The sequence below is a fragment of the Cyrtonyx montezumae genome, unplaced genomic scaffold (assembly GCF_038088225.1).
Source record: "Cyrtonyx montezumae isolate F1298 unplaced genomic scaffold, pur_monq_1.0 scaffold_3, whole genome shotgun sequence".
Taxonomy (NCBI): domain Eukaryota; kingdom Metazoa; phylum Chordata; class Aves; order Galliformes; family Odontophoridae; genus Cyrtonyx; species Cyrtonyx montezumae.
In genome coordinates this window covers 86305789-86320650 of record NW_027072034.1, presented here as the reverse complement: position 1 = coordinate 86320650, position 14862 = coordinate 86305789, and the positions used below count along the sequence as shown (strand labels likewise).

At 44.4% G+C, this 14862-nt stretch overlaps 1 protein-coding gene across 2 annotated transcripts in view; it reads right to left on the bottom strand.

The window, feature by feature from the left end:
- Positions 1-2826: 2826 nt before the first annotated feature.
- EPHA1 (EPH receptor A1) overlaps positions 2827-14862 on the bottom strand; it is a 32104-nt gene continuing 20068 nt past the window's right edge. For both annotated transcript variants that reach the window (XM_065742181.1, XM_065742182.1), the window contains exons 5-18: positions 12672-12827; positions 12138-12470; positions 10829-10953; positions 10568-10727; positions 9140-9236; positions 8421-8476; positions 8024-8146; positions 7737-7922; positions 7231-7292; positions 6626-6835; positions 5798-5947; positions 5170-5363; positions 4698-4853; positions 2827-3842 (exon numbers count right to left, since the gene is read on the bottom strand). In XM_065742181.1, coding sequence (XP_065598253.1) covers positions 3764-3842; positions 4698-4853; positions 5170-5363; positions 5798-5947; positions 6626-6835; positions 7231-7292; positions 7737-7922; positions 8024-8146; positions 8421-8476; positions 9140-9236; positions 10568-10727; positions 10829-10953; positions 12138-12470; positions 12672-12827 — 2087 coding nt within the window. In that variant the 3' untranslated portion in view covers positions 2827-3763. The remainder of the gene's footprint in view (positions 3843-4697; positions 4854-5169; positions 5364-5797; positions 5948-6625; positions 6836-7230; positions 7293-7736; positions 7923-8023; positions 8147-8420; positions 8477-9139; positions 9237-10567; positions 10728-10828; positions 10954-12137; positions 12471-12671; positions 12828-14862) is intronic.

Genomic DNA, 14862 nt, shown 5'->3' with positions numbered 1-14862 from the left:
TTTCAAGGTTGGCAAAAATAACCGTTTTTTTCTGTATATTTTTGACTGTGGTTTCAGTCATGTAAATTCATTACCTGGAAATTTTCAAGTGGAATATACGGAGTTGCAGTCAGATATTCAACTCAAAAATTTGGTCATGTCATTTGGTCATGGTTACAAGACTTTTATAAGCCCTATCTTATTAGAGAAAAATATTCTTTGCTTCACAGTCACGCCATGTTTCATGCAATCGCTTTTTGGCAGTTATGTACATTTCTGAATATCATCAAGGATGAAGCACAGGAAGGGTAAAATTTCAACAAAAATCTCTGATTAAAACACCTTGAGAACTCACTAAGAATTGCAACCACTTCCATCAAACGAGACTGATACATCAGTTTCACAAAAACAAGGTCAAATATCCCACTACTTTTGTTTTTGTTGCTCTTTTTTATGTTTTAATTAAAAAAAATAAAATGAGTTTTGTTAGTTATATACATTAACTGTATTATGTAATTCATATGTGGCCCAAAGCAATTCCTCTTCACTCAATGCAGCCCAAGGAAGCCAAAGTGTTGGACTCCCACGCTGTAATCCCTTCAAAAGCTTGCTGGCCTTACACTGGTTTTGCTCCAGTAAATCCGTGCCCTTGTGCTGAGGGCCCAGAGTTGGACACAACACTCTAGATGCCTCATCAGAGAGGAGAGGAAAATCAAGTACACCCACCAAGCCGTGAGGTGCAGTCGACACACCCAAGGGACAGGATGCCATTCAGAGTCCTAGACCGGCTTGTGCACTGGCCCCAGGTAAACCTCATAAGGTTCAACAAACGCAAGTGCAAGGCCTTCCACCTGGTGTGTGGCAACCTCTGCTATCAGTATGAGCTGTGGGATGAAAGGATGGATCACAGCCCTGACGAAATGGACTTGGAAGTACTGGTGGATAGCAAGCTGAACATGAGCCAGTAATGTGTTCTTGCAGCCCAGAAAGTCAACCGTATCTTGGGCTGCTTCAGAAGCAGTGCAGTCAGCAGGGCGAGGGAGGTGATTCTGCCCCTCTGTGCTGGTGAGGCCTCACCTGGAGTGCTGCATCCAGATGTGGAGTCCTCAGTACAGAAGAGTCATTGACTTGTTAGAGCACATCCAGAGGAGGGCCACAAAAATGATCCAAGGGTTGGAACACCTCTCCTGCAAGGACAGGCTGAAAGAGCTGTTCAGTACGGAGGAGATGGCTCTGGGGAAACCCTTTCAGTACGTGAAGAGGGTCTATAAGAAGACAGACTCTTAGCAGGATATCTTGTGACAGAACAAGGGGAAATGGTTCCAAACTAAGAGAGATTTGGATTGGATATAAGAAAGAAGTCTTTTTGCTCATAAGAAACCGATAGTCCAGAGATGTGTTGGATGCCCTGCCCTGGAGACATTCAAGGTCAGGCTGGACAGGACTCTGATCTAGCTATAGATGTCCCTGTTCTTTGCAGGCATCTGGTCTAAATGACCTTTAGTGATCCCTTCCAACTCAGATGCTTCTGATAAGGATAGCCCTCTTCTAGTTGCTCACAGCGCATTTTCTAATGCAGCCCAGATGGTGTTGGCTGACAGGGTGAATAACTGACTGAAGTGCAATTTGCTGATGGTGGAACATGCATGTTCTTTCCCACTTTCTAGCCAGTCAGCCTCCAGCATGTACTGGTGCAAGAGGCTACACTTCCCTTGTTACAGGGCACTTCATTTCCCTCATTTCCCTTTATTGAAATTCACAAGACTCCTCCCTTCCCATTTTTCCATGTGCCAAGGTCCTTCTAAATGGCAGTACAACTACCTGGCATAGCAACCACTCCTCCCAATTTTCAGACTTCTGTAGGGTTATACTAAAGCTTATGTTTGCACTCTGCATGCTTTTATCTTGTGTCAGCCTCATCATAGCTTACCATCTAGCTTGGATACTGTCTATGCAGCAACTTCATTTATTATCTGTGCTTCATGTTAAAAACGCCTATTACTATGACTGAACTTCCTGATATACTAACAAGACTCATAATACAAGCTTATCTTGCTGGCTGTGACTTACTGTAGTTGCAATAACTCAAGTGGCTGAGACACATGTATATTGTGGTTCCTTGTTTATGCTCTGCCGCTTCTCATCTTGAATAGAAACCATTCTTCTTGCCTTAAGTTGCATCTTTTTAGATCTTAGCCATTCTGTAGGCATAGGTAAGCAAGACCTTCCCAGAGGTCTTAAAACCCTTAAGAATTAGGAGCATTATACAAATACGGAAACACCTATCTACAAGTAACTGCTGAATGGCTGCACTCACCACCTTCACAAAACTTGACTTAGCACAAGAGCTGAGAAATGTCTTTAGGTTAGTATTGCCACCTCATTATAGGTATGACACGAGAGTCCAGTTTGCTATTTGAGAAAGTCTTAGGATCGGCAGAGTGTGATTTTTATTTTTTTCCCCTCTTCTCACCTGAATAATCTCTTCTGCAGCAAAAGGAAATACTACTCACGTATTTCATTGAACTACATGAGTAGCTTCTAATATTTCTCACAGTTTAGGGGTAAACACAGGAGCTGTACAAAGACAGGCTTGTTTTACAGCTGTACATTACAGCAGTAACTCAGTGTCAAGAAACATGTCTGAAGTGACCAGCTGCACACACATCTGTTTGCCTTAATACAACTGCATTTGCACATCTGCAGTTATACAGCTGCCGGACTCCTTAGGCTTGGCTGAAACAACACAAATTGGGTGTAATCTCCCTGCTGGAAATTATAATATATATTCCAGAGCAAAGGCCCCAAAATTATTTGCGATAAACCAAAGCACTCCAACACACAACCTGCTCTGCCTCAAGTTTATTTACAAAATACTATTTACAGTCCGTAGCACCTCTGTCTTGAGTTCTGATAAATAATAATACTTCCTTCACAGAGAAGGAATGACAGACCACCTCTGCATTTTTCTGTTACAAATACCTTATTCAGTCCCTCTTTCAAAAAAGGGCAGAGAAAAATTGGTACCTACGAGGTTTTGTGTCTATGGCACAGGTAACGGTATTAAGCAGGTTGAGGGGAGGTAAATCACTGCTCAAGTACACGTGCAAGTAAACAACATGCCAAGGCTACACAATCACATGAGTTACAGCAGGGTGTGCTGCTACTCCCAACTTCTCCTTCAAAGAACGAAGTACACCATGACTTGGTGGTGTTTAAAGCAAGAATAGCTCGATTCAAAAATATATCCCTTAGCAGTAGCCTTGTGAAAGACTGAATAGTTTGTTCCTGTTGTGAAATAAGGAAGACAGAAGGCTGCTGAAATGAGGAGGGATGTACATCAGTGAATCTGCCCAACCTCTACGTTTGCAACCTCATGCATGTTTCCTGAAGGTCCCACAGCATTTGAATCCACATTTTCAATCTTAAAACATTATCCCAATCCCCACCCTGCAATTGTACATATCCTTATATTTCCACGTGATTTACCGAGGGCTTGAAAGTCCATTATGTGGACTACAGGGATTATCCAGTGCTGCACAGAACTAACAGTAGAAGACAGGGTTGAGAACAGATTCTAAGACCAGTGTTCTGAAAAGTACTGCTGGCTGAAGCAAGGGGGAACAGAAATGAGAGAAGATGGTGTTGCCTCATAAGTCTTTTCAGTCCTGGTTGTTTTGCTTTGCTTATCCCACTCACTCATTTGGAAGCAATTGCCATAGGAATGATTCCAAGTGATATCTGGTAAGACAGCATTTGGCAAGCTTGAGAGAGCAACAACTGGTCACTCCTTAAAGCCTTGGATGCTACACAGAATCCTCTTCTGGTGGCCTGGAAGTGACACTCCCATCTGTTTCAAGTCCCTGAAGGAAATGGAAAGAGCAAGGAAAAAATGAATTGCCATTCTTGCGCCTTGCAGACTAGGATATGTGTAAGGCAGAAACAGTTATTAAGCATTAGTTCAGAATGCTTCCTTTCCCTCAGTACCTCCTGCTACCCCTGCTTTTTCTTTAGAGGGAAGAAATCTCCAGCCTTTACTTCCCTTTCCTGCCTACCCCTTTCCACCCATTCAGCTGGATTCTCCCACCTTGTGACTAGGCTTATGCTTCCCTTAAATCAGGATTGCATCTGTGTCCACTTCTGATATGGGCCATGTCTCAACCCTTTAGTACAGTCTGTTCCTGCATTGTACCTGTCTGTTTGTTTTACATAACTGCTCTGGTTATATCTGGTCATTTCCAACCCTACACCGGAAAAAGTCTGTGCTGGTAAAGCATCTGGCATTTCACCTTCTAAAGGGCCCAGAGGGACTTTGTTTGAGGAAGGGACTCTGCCTAGCTGATACAGGGACAAAGTCGCTAGCCTGTCTGGAGTTCAAACAAGAATACTCTTCAGTCAAGTCCTATGAAGCTGGGGAAATGGTCAGGTTAGGGAATTATTTGATGTCTCCTCTTGCTCTCTTGTGTCTGATATGAGTTCAGAACAGCTCAGGCCCCCAGTAGGCCTCAAGCGTGGACAACTGGGGAAAGTCTTACGGGTTTGCCTGATCCTGATTCTTCTGGGCTATTTATTCCCTTACAGGGCAATAGGCTTGTCCACTTCCATTGAACTGCATAGAGAAGGACGAAGAAGCCTTACAAATAAATTTGATTGCCTGTTCAGATAGCAGGACAGATACAGCTATTTGCAAAAGCCTAGTGTGTCCTGTGGGAACTTACTCAGCAGTGAGGTCCAGAATTGACTCCATGGTGTCAAGGCCAGCAGTGCGAAAGTTGGAGATGTAACGCTTCATGCGAATGGATTCCAGCCACTCGGGAATAGATCGATAGGGGATGCCATCAGACCCGCTGCAGCTGGGGAGCCGGAGCGTTACCCTAAAAGCAGAAGAAATCTGCATATAGCTAAGCAAATACCTTAAGTGGTCAGTACTGTGAGACAGTAGCTTGAGAGAGAGAACTCTCTACCAGGACTAGGGCCACTAATCTGCTCTCTGCAGTGAGATCAGACTGCCTGGAGCCATGGCTAGGCCTCATGTCACCATGAGAGAAAAATTACTGCTACCTTCTGCTCACAGAACATTCAGTGTGTCACTTGCCAGACTGCACTGCTCACATCACCTCCCCTCCTGTTTGAACCAGGAGGCAAAAATCTCCCAGTTAATCTCTCCTCCTCCAATGCCAGTCTGTTTACCTGGGATCAAAGTCTGCAACAGATCGGAGGAGATGGGGGCTTGAGCTGAAGTGTAGCAGCTGTGCCCGGATCTCCTGGAAATGAGGCCTCCTCATTCGATCATGTGACCAACAGCTCTTCATTAGCTCATAGAGGATGGATGGGCAGTCCACAGGTGGGGGGAGCCGGTACCCGTCCTCTAAGCTTTTCATCACCTGCACAGAGAACAGACAAAATTCTGTCCAAGTGTAAAAGAGATGCTGGGAGAAGACAGTTCTCCATCATGCACAGCATGCAGTGAGGGAAGGGGTTGAAGCAGGTTACCCATGTATAACAGAGTTTGGACAGCACAGCAAGGGATAAGAACACATAATATCAAAATGTGAAGTGACATACACATCTGGTTTCAGTCTTTTATTAGCTTAGCTCTATTTGCCATTCAGGGCATATGTTGCTTAGAACTGAGAACCAGAAGATTCTGTTACTGCCCAAGTCAAAGCTTGCACGCATTGATTTTTAGCAGAGAAGGACAGGGTAGGTAGGCATTCAGAAGAACGACAAGGTTGCAGGTAGAGGAAGATCTACACAAGTAAGGCCTATATTCCTGGTTTATTTCCTTAAATCAGCACTGCAGCTCAATGTATATTACCTCTTGATTGGTCATATTCCCATATGGCTTGTCACCAAATGACAGCACTTCCCACATGACAATTCCAAAGCTCCAGACATCACTGGCTGAGGTGAAAATCCGATGAGCAATGGCCTCTGGGGCTGTCCATCGGATTGGAATCTTACCACCCTGTCAAAGAGAAAAGACATAGCATATCCAGCTTGTATCATGGAGTTGTGCTTCTCCAGTGCTGTCATGCAATGAGCTCACAAACTACTTCTTTTTAGACTGGGCTCTCCTCTCTTAAAGTGATGTGTAATCACCTCTGGGGAAATTTGTCAGAAAGTCAGAAACAATCTTGCAAAGTAAATGAGTTTAAGCTCTCTGTTCAGTTGAATTCAAAACCACTGCTGTGGGTGTAAGATCCTGATGCCAGTAACAAACCTACTTTCAATGAAACAAGATATTAGAATCACTGTAGCTTTCTTTGAAAGGGACTTGTAGATTTCTCCAGTCCAAACTCCTGCACACAGCAGGGCTATCTCCAAAGCTAGATGTTATTAACTGAATCCAAAATCTGACATCTTATTTTGCTTCATTTCAAAAACCACATTCCCTGTACTTACTCTCTTAGCAAACAAAAGCAACATGGACTCTGGATAGAAAAGCACCACCTTCAATCACATATTAACTTGCAATTTTATAATGCCTTTTCTTAAGAGATTTTTTTCTCCAAATTCTCCACCTGACATGTTTCATATTACAAAGGAATTCTGCCATTCTTACCTGGCAGAAACCCAGTCTCCAAGACTGCAGCTCACTCACAAGACTGAAACCTTATCTTTCCAAAGTCTGTTTTTGCATTACCTTGGTTTCGTAGGTTCCCTCTGCATCATTCTCCAATATTCGGGAAAGACCAAAGTCAGAAACCTTGCACTGAAGGCTGCGTGTTACCAGGATGTTGCGAGCAGCCAGATCCCGGTGCACATAGTTGTGTTCTGAAAGGTAGGTCATGCCCGAGGCTATTCCCTGCAGCATGTTCACAAGCTGCACAGGGCTAAATTTTTCCTCGTTCTCCTGCATGGAAGAAGTGACAGAAGACCCTGGTCAAGAGACATCACCCTGCTGATTTCTGAAGACTGGCTTTATCAACTTGCAAAAGAGTGTACTGGTAACAAGCAAACCATGATGCTGTAGACCAAGGGACTTCAGAGGTTCACACCAAGGGGCACTGGTGGCGGTCTGCAGAGTCCTATATCACTAGGCACCTGCATTTTAACTGCCAAAGATGGCAATCTGGATACAGAGCAAATTGGATGGTGTCAAGCTTCAGCTGGTGAGACTGGAAATGTTAGTGAGCAGAAATTACGTGGATGTCTAGGTCTTATTTCTACTCTTCTCTTAGGGTCCTAAATCCAGGTCAAATGCAAGTTTTAGCAGTACACAAGCCTATCACAGATTAAGTCTCTCACCCGGAGGAAGGTATCCAGCGCTCCATTCTCCATATACTCAGTGATGATCATCATTGGCCTTCCTTGGGGAAAACATGAAAGCATCACCCTTTTTGCAGTTCTCTCTTGCAATCCTTGTTTCAGTGCTCTCCACATTCCCCCAAAACTGAGTACCGTATCCAACCCCAAACACCATCTGCTCTACTAGCATAGCTCTATGTCCCTCCCCTTAGAACTCCCCCAGTGATTTTGCATTTCTCTTTGTGTTGCACACATAACCTTCCACCAATCCCTCACACTATTCCAACGTCATATCCACTCACCAACCCGAGAACACCTTTACTAACACTACCTCTCCATTTTTTTGGAAATCATGCCTCTCCTCCCTTCCTCACTGTTTGCCATAGGCTAATATAACAGTGTATATTTTCCCAACATAGTCTCTCTGACATAATCTTCTCTTAAGAATGTTACTAGGAATGTGCTGCTTTCTACTGTAATTCCAGGAACGTTTCCCACACTCTTACTTTTGGTGACAACTCCTTCCAGATGTACAATATTTGGGTGATTGAACTGCCCCATAATTGTTGCCTCACGCAGGAAGTTCCACCACTGTGAGTCTGAGTATGTTGACTTGAGGGTTTTGATGGCAACCACAATCCGTTCCCTCCCTGGGAGCCGTAGGGACCCACGATAGACCTCCCCAAACTCCCCTGAAGGCAAACAAAATAACAGGTCACAGATGACCTCAAGAGAAGCAGGTAAAAAACAGCATGAGAGAACTGAAAGACGAAGAGAAGACCAAGAAACTCACCCTCCCCAATCACATTCTCCATCGTGACACAAGAGACATCCAGCTCCTTAATGAACTCCAGAACCCCTCTACTGGGGTCATCATATGGTTGCAGGTCCACATAGGGCTTCAACCAGACCTTCTCTGTGGTAAAGGGAAACAAAAGGGCAAATTAACCTGCTAACACCTTGGATGAGTTATGCAGGGCAAAGCTACAGAAGCAGAGATGAATCAATGGGTTTCCAACAAGAGAAGTAAAGAAATACACCAAACGTACGCTGAAAATACTGCTACTATAGAAATAGACATATTACATCAGAAAAACCATGCTCTTGTGATGTTTGAAACTCTAATTCTTTTAATTCCTTCCAACCTATTCTGGGTTCCTCCCTGGTTCCTACTTCCCATTGAAGCTCACCTCGATCAAAGCCTGAAGTACTGTAATCAGGCCGTGCTTGTCTGCGGTGAGCCTGCCTGAAACACAAGAAATCATGAAACTCAAATGGTTAACAGACAGCAAAAAGAAAAGCAAGCCTTCAAGGGAGTCTGCCCTAGTTGCTCAGGTATAGACCTCTGGGTAGGGCAAAGCTCTTTCTTGCGGCTAGCAAGAAAATGTAGTGCTCACATACATTTAGAAATGGAGCTTTGTTTCCATACAGTTAGTTTTGTTCTATTGTTGATGAATTACAGATTAATGTCTATTTATTTCATATTTTCTGCACATTTTCAATACAATGACTGATCATCTTAAACAAACAATAGAAGCCTTGTAGAAACTTAAGAGAGGAAGCAGAACTTCGTGTCTGGGTAGATGACTGTTAAAGTATTAGTACATGGAAAATGGTTTGAAATGACTGAATACATCTGTTGTCTACTTAATTGATTGGCAGCTATATAAACCATAGTACCAGAACACTATTTTTATTCGTTTGGCATGATAACAGTATGATAACGCTGGATTTTTCAACCCTTCCAATATTGCTGATTACTGTGAATCAGTCCATCTTATTGCAACATGCTGGTCTTCCTCATTCATCCCCAACTTCCTCTGAGAGATCAGTTTCTCTCTTCTTAACTCTGTCTTAAGCTCCCATAGCCTACACTAAACCTTTTTCAACTCCAAAAATCAACACTTACTTTCGTCGAAAGAACAGAAGTCCCAGAAGGAGCCCAATAAACAGCAGAACTCCAAAGATAATGGATGCTATGACGCCACCAGACAGAGCTCCAGTGTCTGCAGAGACAAAGAGAATGGCCATGTCATTTAAAAGAGCAATAATTATTCGTTAGGAACATCACAACCAGCTTCTACCAGCTAGCAGTACTCAATAAATTATGGTGACTTGTCTTCCAGGCAGCAGTGACCAGATTTGAGTCCTATAGTATTGTTTTCCATGTGGGTAGTTTGTCTTCAGGTGGATATCAATGACCCTGGTCTTCCAGATGAGTAATTTAGCCTTGTGGCTGGGTCAGCTTTCAAATAATCTCCGCTGGGGTTAGACTAGAGAGCTGTAGGCATCCATTCCCACATAAACCTATGATACTTTCAGAAATAGAGAGCAGCTCTTTCTTCTCACCCACCTCTCTCCAGATCAGACCCTTCTATCTGCTCAGCAGCTGACTTAGACCGTGGCATAGCAGAGATGCAAGCAGTGACTCTCTTTGACTCTCTACTTTTCTATGCAATTAATTCCCCCCTTCTCCTTCCCAATTTGGGTTTAATCCTTTGCCTAATATGACAGAAGCCACTGGCTGCTTAGCAGTTTTGAAAACCAGCACGTACTGATGTCTGAACTTGAATTCTAACATTATACTCCTGCTTGCTCCAAACAAACAGGCGAATCTCCTTTGTTGATAAAATCAAAATCAAGAAGGCAAGATTTGGAAGGTGAAAGAGCATCTTTCATTAAACCATCCAGAAAATAGGGACTAGCTTTTAAGTACATGGATCTTCTGCAAGAAATTAAGGAATCTTACATTTTCAAATTCAGTTTAAAGAATTGCCTCTCCCTACAAATCTCATTCCAGTAGTGTTCCTAGACCACTGCAGTAGAATCCTTCTAATATCATCAAAGAAACTTCCCACCAAATGAAACCCTTCTGGCATGAAAAGATGATCAACTTTTATTTAAAAAACAAATGTAATCCTGGGTGAAAGATGCAATGTATATTGCAGTGTATCACTTAATAATCAAAAACATCTACTATGTTTTAACTTAAATATTTACATTTTTCACCAAACCTTTGTTGGTTTGGATGAGGAACCTGTGTGTGAGTAAGCAATTACCAGTACAACATACAAACCTGAGATCAATAGGTCTGAAACAGAAAGTACAGTCGAATTTTATACGACAGGAAGCATGAAAGATAATGAACTCCTTATTCAGGACTTTTGTGTACTTAATAAGGCTCTGTCACCAAGGCCTGGCGCTGATGACAAGGAATGTAGGAGTGTGATTTCTTTGCCTTACAGTTGGTAGAATGCAAAAAGAGATTAGTGTACTATAAGCATACTTATCTGATGGAAGAGTTTCTCACTAATGACATACAGTAACTGCACTTTACCTGGCGGAAGGGTGCGGAACTCCTGCTCCTGGGAGTAGGGCCCAGGCCCAAGGGGAGTGATGGATCTCACACGAAGCATGTAGGCTGTGTCTGGCTGAAGGTCTGTCAGAGTGACATTTGGCTCAAGAAGGTGCTTCACTGTGTAACGTGCCTCCTCTCCCTGCAGAAATCAAACAAGGCTGAGTAACTAAAACAGAACAAAGAAAGGACATTTTCATCACTTTGGGTGAAAGTGGAAAGAACAGATGAGGCAGATCTCACCTTCTCAAAGAACATGACCTCATACTCCACTGAGGTCCTGCTGCGCTGCCGTGGGGCAAGCCAAGAAACAGACAGACTACTGTCATCTCTCTGTGTCAGGATAAATTGGGATACTGTCACTGGTGCTGCCAGGTAGAAAACAAAGGATATCAGGATGAAATACAAACAATGCAAAGTAAGCCCACTCTCCATCCAAAGCACCACTACCTTTCCTTCTCTGGTCATACTATGTAACTAGAAATGACTCATTACCACTGCCACCCCTTTCTCTTCTATAGAGAAAATGAGGGCTTCAGTTGTAATTTATTGTTTGCTATAATAGCATGCTACCCCAAAACTATCTACCCTAATGGAAGAAGTATGTACCTTTCATCCCCAAAAGAAAACCAGTGTTCCAAGAAATTACATTTAACACAGCACTGTATCGAATGATTTCAATTTGAAATCAAAATGTTATGATTTTCTACTCCAACAACACTAACACCACTGTCCTATGTGATTTACGAATGGAACTCCATTTCATAAATGCACTGTGAAATGTCATGCTCTAAATCTCTCAGGTGACTGCAGATACATAATATTCATGAATAAAAGGATAACATTAAACAGTTTGCAGTTTGAAGTATCAGAACGGGTTCTCTCCTTGTCCTTCATCAACAGGAAGTGGTGAGATTACTCAAAGTAGCTCTACTTTCCTAGCTCAGGGCTACACTGTCTCTGTACAGCAACAGGAAGAAAAGAGAGGAAGTTGTGTTTTGTCACTAAATCAGAACTGAGGAAAGTACTAAGGGCTGTTGAGCACTGCAATGTCACTTGTCTATAATTGTGTTTCACAGCACACTGGAAAGTATTCACAGGACAACCAAACTAGCCAACTTGATGCCAAATTATATATGCATGAAGGACTTGTATGTTTCTAACATGTTATTTCTCCACCTTTTCAAAGTTTGTCTTTTCAGTTACATCAAGATTTCTGTTGTGCTTGATTTTTTGCAATATTTGAGTACCATCACAGGCCCCATTCTTGTCACACACATAACAATATTTTGGTTGGACTAAAGCAGTGTATTGCAGGAAAGTCTTCAACTTTGTCTCTAATGTTAAGTTCTTGGTGGACTTACAGCTCTTGCTGGGCAATGCTAACTGTTGCTTTCATATGCAAGAAATATGATTGAGGGACTTGACATGCCAGAGGCATACCCTACCAACATATGTGGCAGACAGAAAGAAGATGGAGAATGCTTAAACATGCACAGAGATTCCTCTTCCTTTTTCTGGTGAGCAGGAAGAACTCTCTGGATCTGCTAACCTGCATGTCCAACTGCAACCCAGACAGCTGGAGCAGTTCTCTGTGGAGCAGGTCCCATTCCTGAGACACCGTTATGGGCTTCCACAGCAAATGTGTAGTTGGTATAAGCTTCTAGACCATCCACATCCACAGAAGTTTTGGTGAGACCTGAAGCACTTGGGGAGAATACCACACCAGGCTCACATGGATCACATGATAGGAAATGACAGCGCTGACAGAAGACTGTGTAAGTTAGGTCCTTTCGCCCACCATGGTCACTGGGTGGCTGCCACCATAGATTGAGCTGTGTGCCAATAAGGGAGAAGCTGACATTGCGAGGAGCTGAGGGAGGACCTACAAGAAACATGAAAGAAAGTATTAGATACAGTTGATAACACCCAAAGTGTGGAGGCAGTTTCCCATCTGCTGACACACTTTGAACTATGCCCTCTGTTACCTCCAGTCGTCCCGTCCCCCCCCCCGATTTCTCATCACTATTTCCAAGCACCCCGTTTCCTTCTGTCTCTTAGTTATTTTTCTCCAGCCATAACTCACGGGTGCAAGCAATGTTTTGGCTCTCCGAAGGTGCCCGATAGAAGCCTGCATTGCAGGAACAAGATGTAGCCCCTAACTCATTGGACGAACTGTTTGGGGGGCACTTCAGGCAGTGTTTAGTCTCCAGAGAGTGACGGTAGAATCCTCGCTGGCAGGCTGTGAAGAAATAAGTCAACATAAGTTCAACAGGATCGACCAACTTTTTACATGAACAGATAGTGGCAGGACAAGGGGGCAGTGGTTTTAAACTAAAAGGGGAGATTTAGATTATTTATTAGGAGGATATTTTTACTCGGAGATTGGTGAGGCACTGGCACAGGCTGCAGAGATAAGCTGTAGAAGCCTCATCCCTGGAGGTGTTCAAGCCAGGTTGGATGGGGCCGTGGGCAGCCTGATCTAGTGGGTGGCCCACAGCTGTGAGGTTGGAACTGAATTATTGCTAATGTTCCTTCCAATCCAAGAATCTATGAAACAATTGGACAGTGTCATTTAGTTTCTTGAACACTCCTTTTACTTGCTTTTCTTCAGTTCTTTCAGCTCAGAAATATTTGGATTTGAAGGGATCCATGAAGGTCATATGTATCAATTATCTTCTCAGAGCACACTGAGAAGAGATGCAAACTCAAGGCGGGATCACTGTTACGATAGGTTTTGTAGACCAAAGAAGTGGAATCTCTAGAATGTTGCATGAGAAAAAGAAAGCTGGTCAGGCTACAGATACTGGTTCTAAGTTCTTGTACTCCTCAAAGTCTTCTGCTTGCCAACTTCATACCACATAGGCAGTGGGCAGAAGCATCTTTACAAGTGTTGTACCAGAATATCACCAAGCAGGGCACCACAGAATATCTAGGTAATTACAGTTTACCTAAAAGCGGTGAGTGTGATGGGCTAGGAAGCTAACATAGAAGACAAGAGAACACATGCCATGGGTTTCTCTCTGTAACATCTGATACTGTCTTTGATGCATTACAGTATGTTTCTCTAACTTCCAAACTCAGAAAATAACAGAACCAGGAATTAAAGTTTCTGTTATTTTTAGCTACCATCGTTCAACTATGTGGTCAATGGAGGTGATCCTCTCCATCTGCTCAGCCCTAGTGAGGCCCCACCCAGAGTACTGTGCCCAGTTCTGGGCTCCCCAGTGCAGAAATGACACAGAGTTGGAGTGAGTCCAGCAAAGGCCTATTAAAACAATTAAGGGAATGGAACGTATATCAGATGGGCAAAGGCTGAGGGCCTGATCATCCTGGAGAAGGGAAAGCTCAGGGGGAAATCTGATCAATATGCACAGTACTCTTCTCAGTGGGGCCCAGACAAAGGATGAGAGGCAATAAGCACAAACTGAACCACAAAAGATTCCAACAGAAGATGAGGAAAAACTTAATGTTAAGGCGACTGAGCACTGTAACAGATTTCCCAGAGAGGCTGCAGAGTCCTTTTCCTGAGATACTCAGAATCCATGTAGGCACAATACCGGGTATTATGTTCCAAGGGGTTTCGCTCGAGCAGGGAGGTTGGAAGGGACCTCTGGATATCATCTAGTCCAACCTCCCTGCTCAAGCAGTGAGGTGGCACTGAGAGGAACATCTAGGTGAAGGGAGAAACCTAGGAGGGAGCAGGGAAGGCACCAGACTGCCAGATCAGGTCACATCACCTTAGGCTACGTCTACACTAAAAACCAAACGGGGTCAGGAGCTGCAGGCTGGAGCGATGGCACACAGCAGCTTGTACGACAAAGACATCAGTACGCCTCCAGGCAGCCGGGCTCGGGCTCAGGCCCGGGCACGTCAGGAGGGTCAGGGTAGCAGGGGGCAGCTCCCCGTGGGCGGTACGAACGAGGCCATTCAGTTTCGGGCAACTGAGCCAAAACAAGCCAAAACAAGCCCAGGCCAGACCGGCGCTTCGGAAGCGGCAGGCGCAGCATAGGCCCGCAGCCGCGACTGAGGCCCCGGGGCCTGTAGGGAACGGCCCTGGCGCCTTAATGCCCCCAGCTCGGCCATCCCGAGCCGCCTCCGGCATCGCTCCGCCGTCTCTCGCATGAGGTGCTGCGATGCCAGGCGCCCGGCGGCCCGGCTTCTCCGCCAAAGCGGCGGGGGCCCACGTTCCCGCTGCCGCCGTGCCAGCAGCGGCCGGCAGGTGGCTGCACGGCGCCGGGGAGGTGCCCCGCGCCTCCGGGCCAGGACCGGCGGCC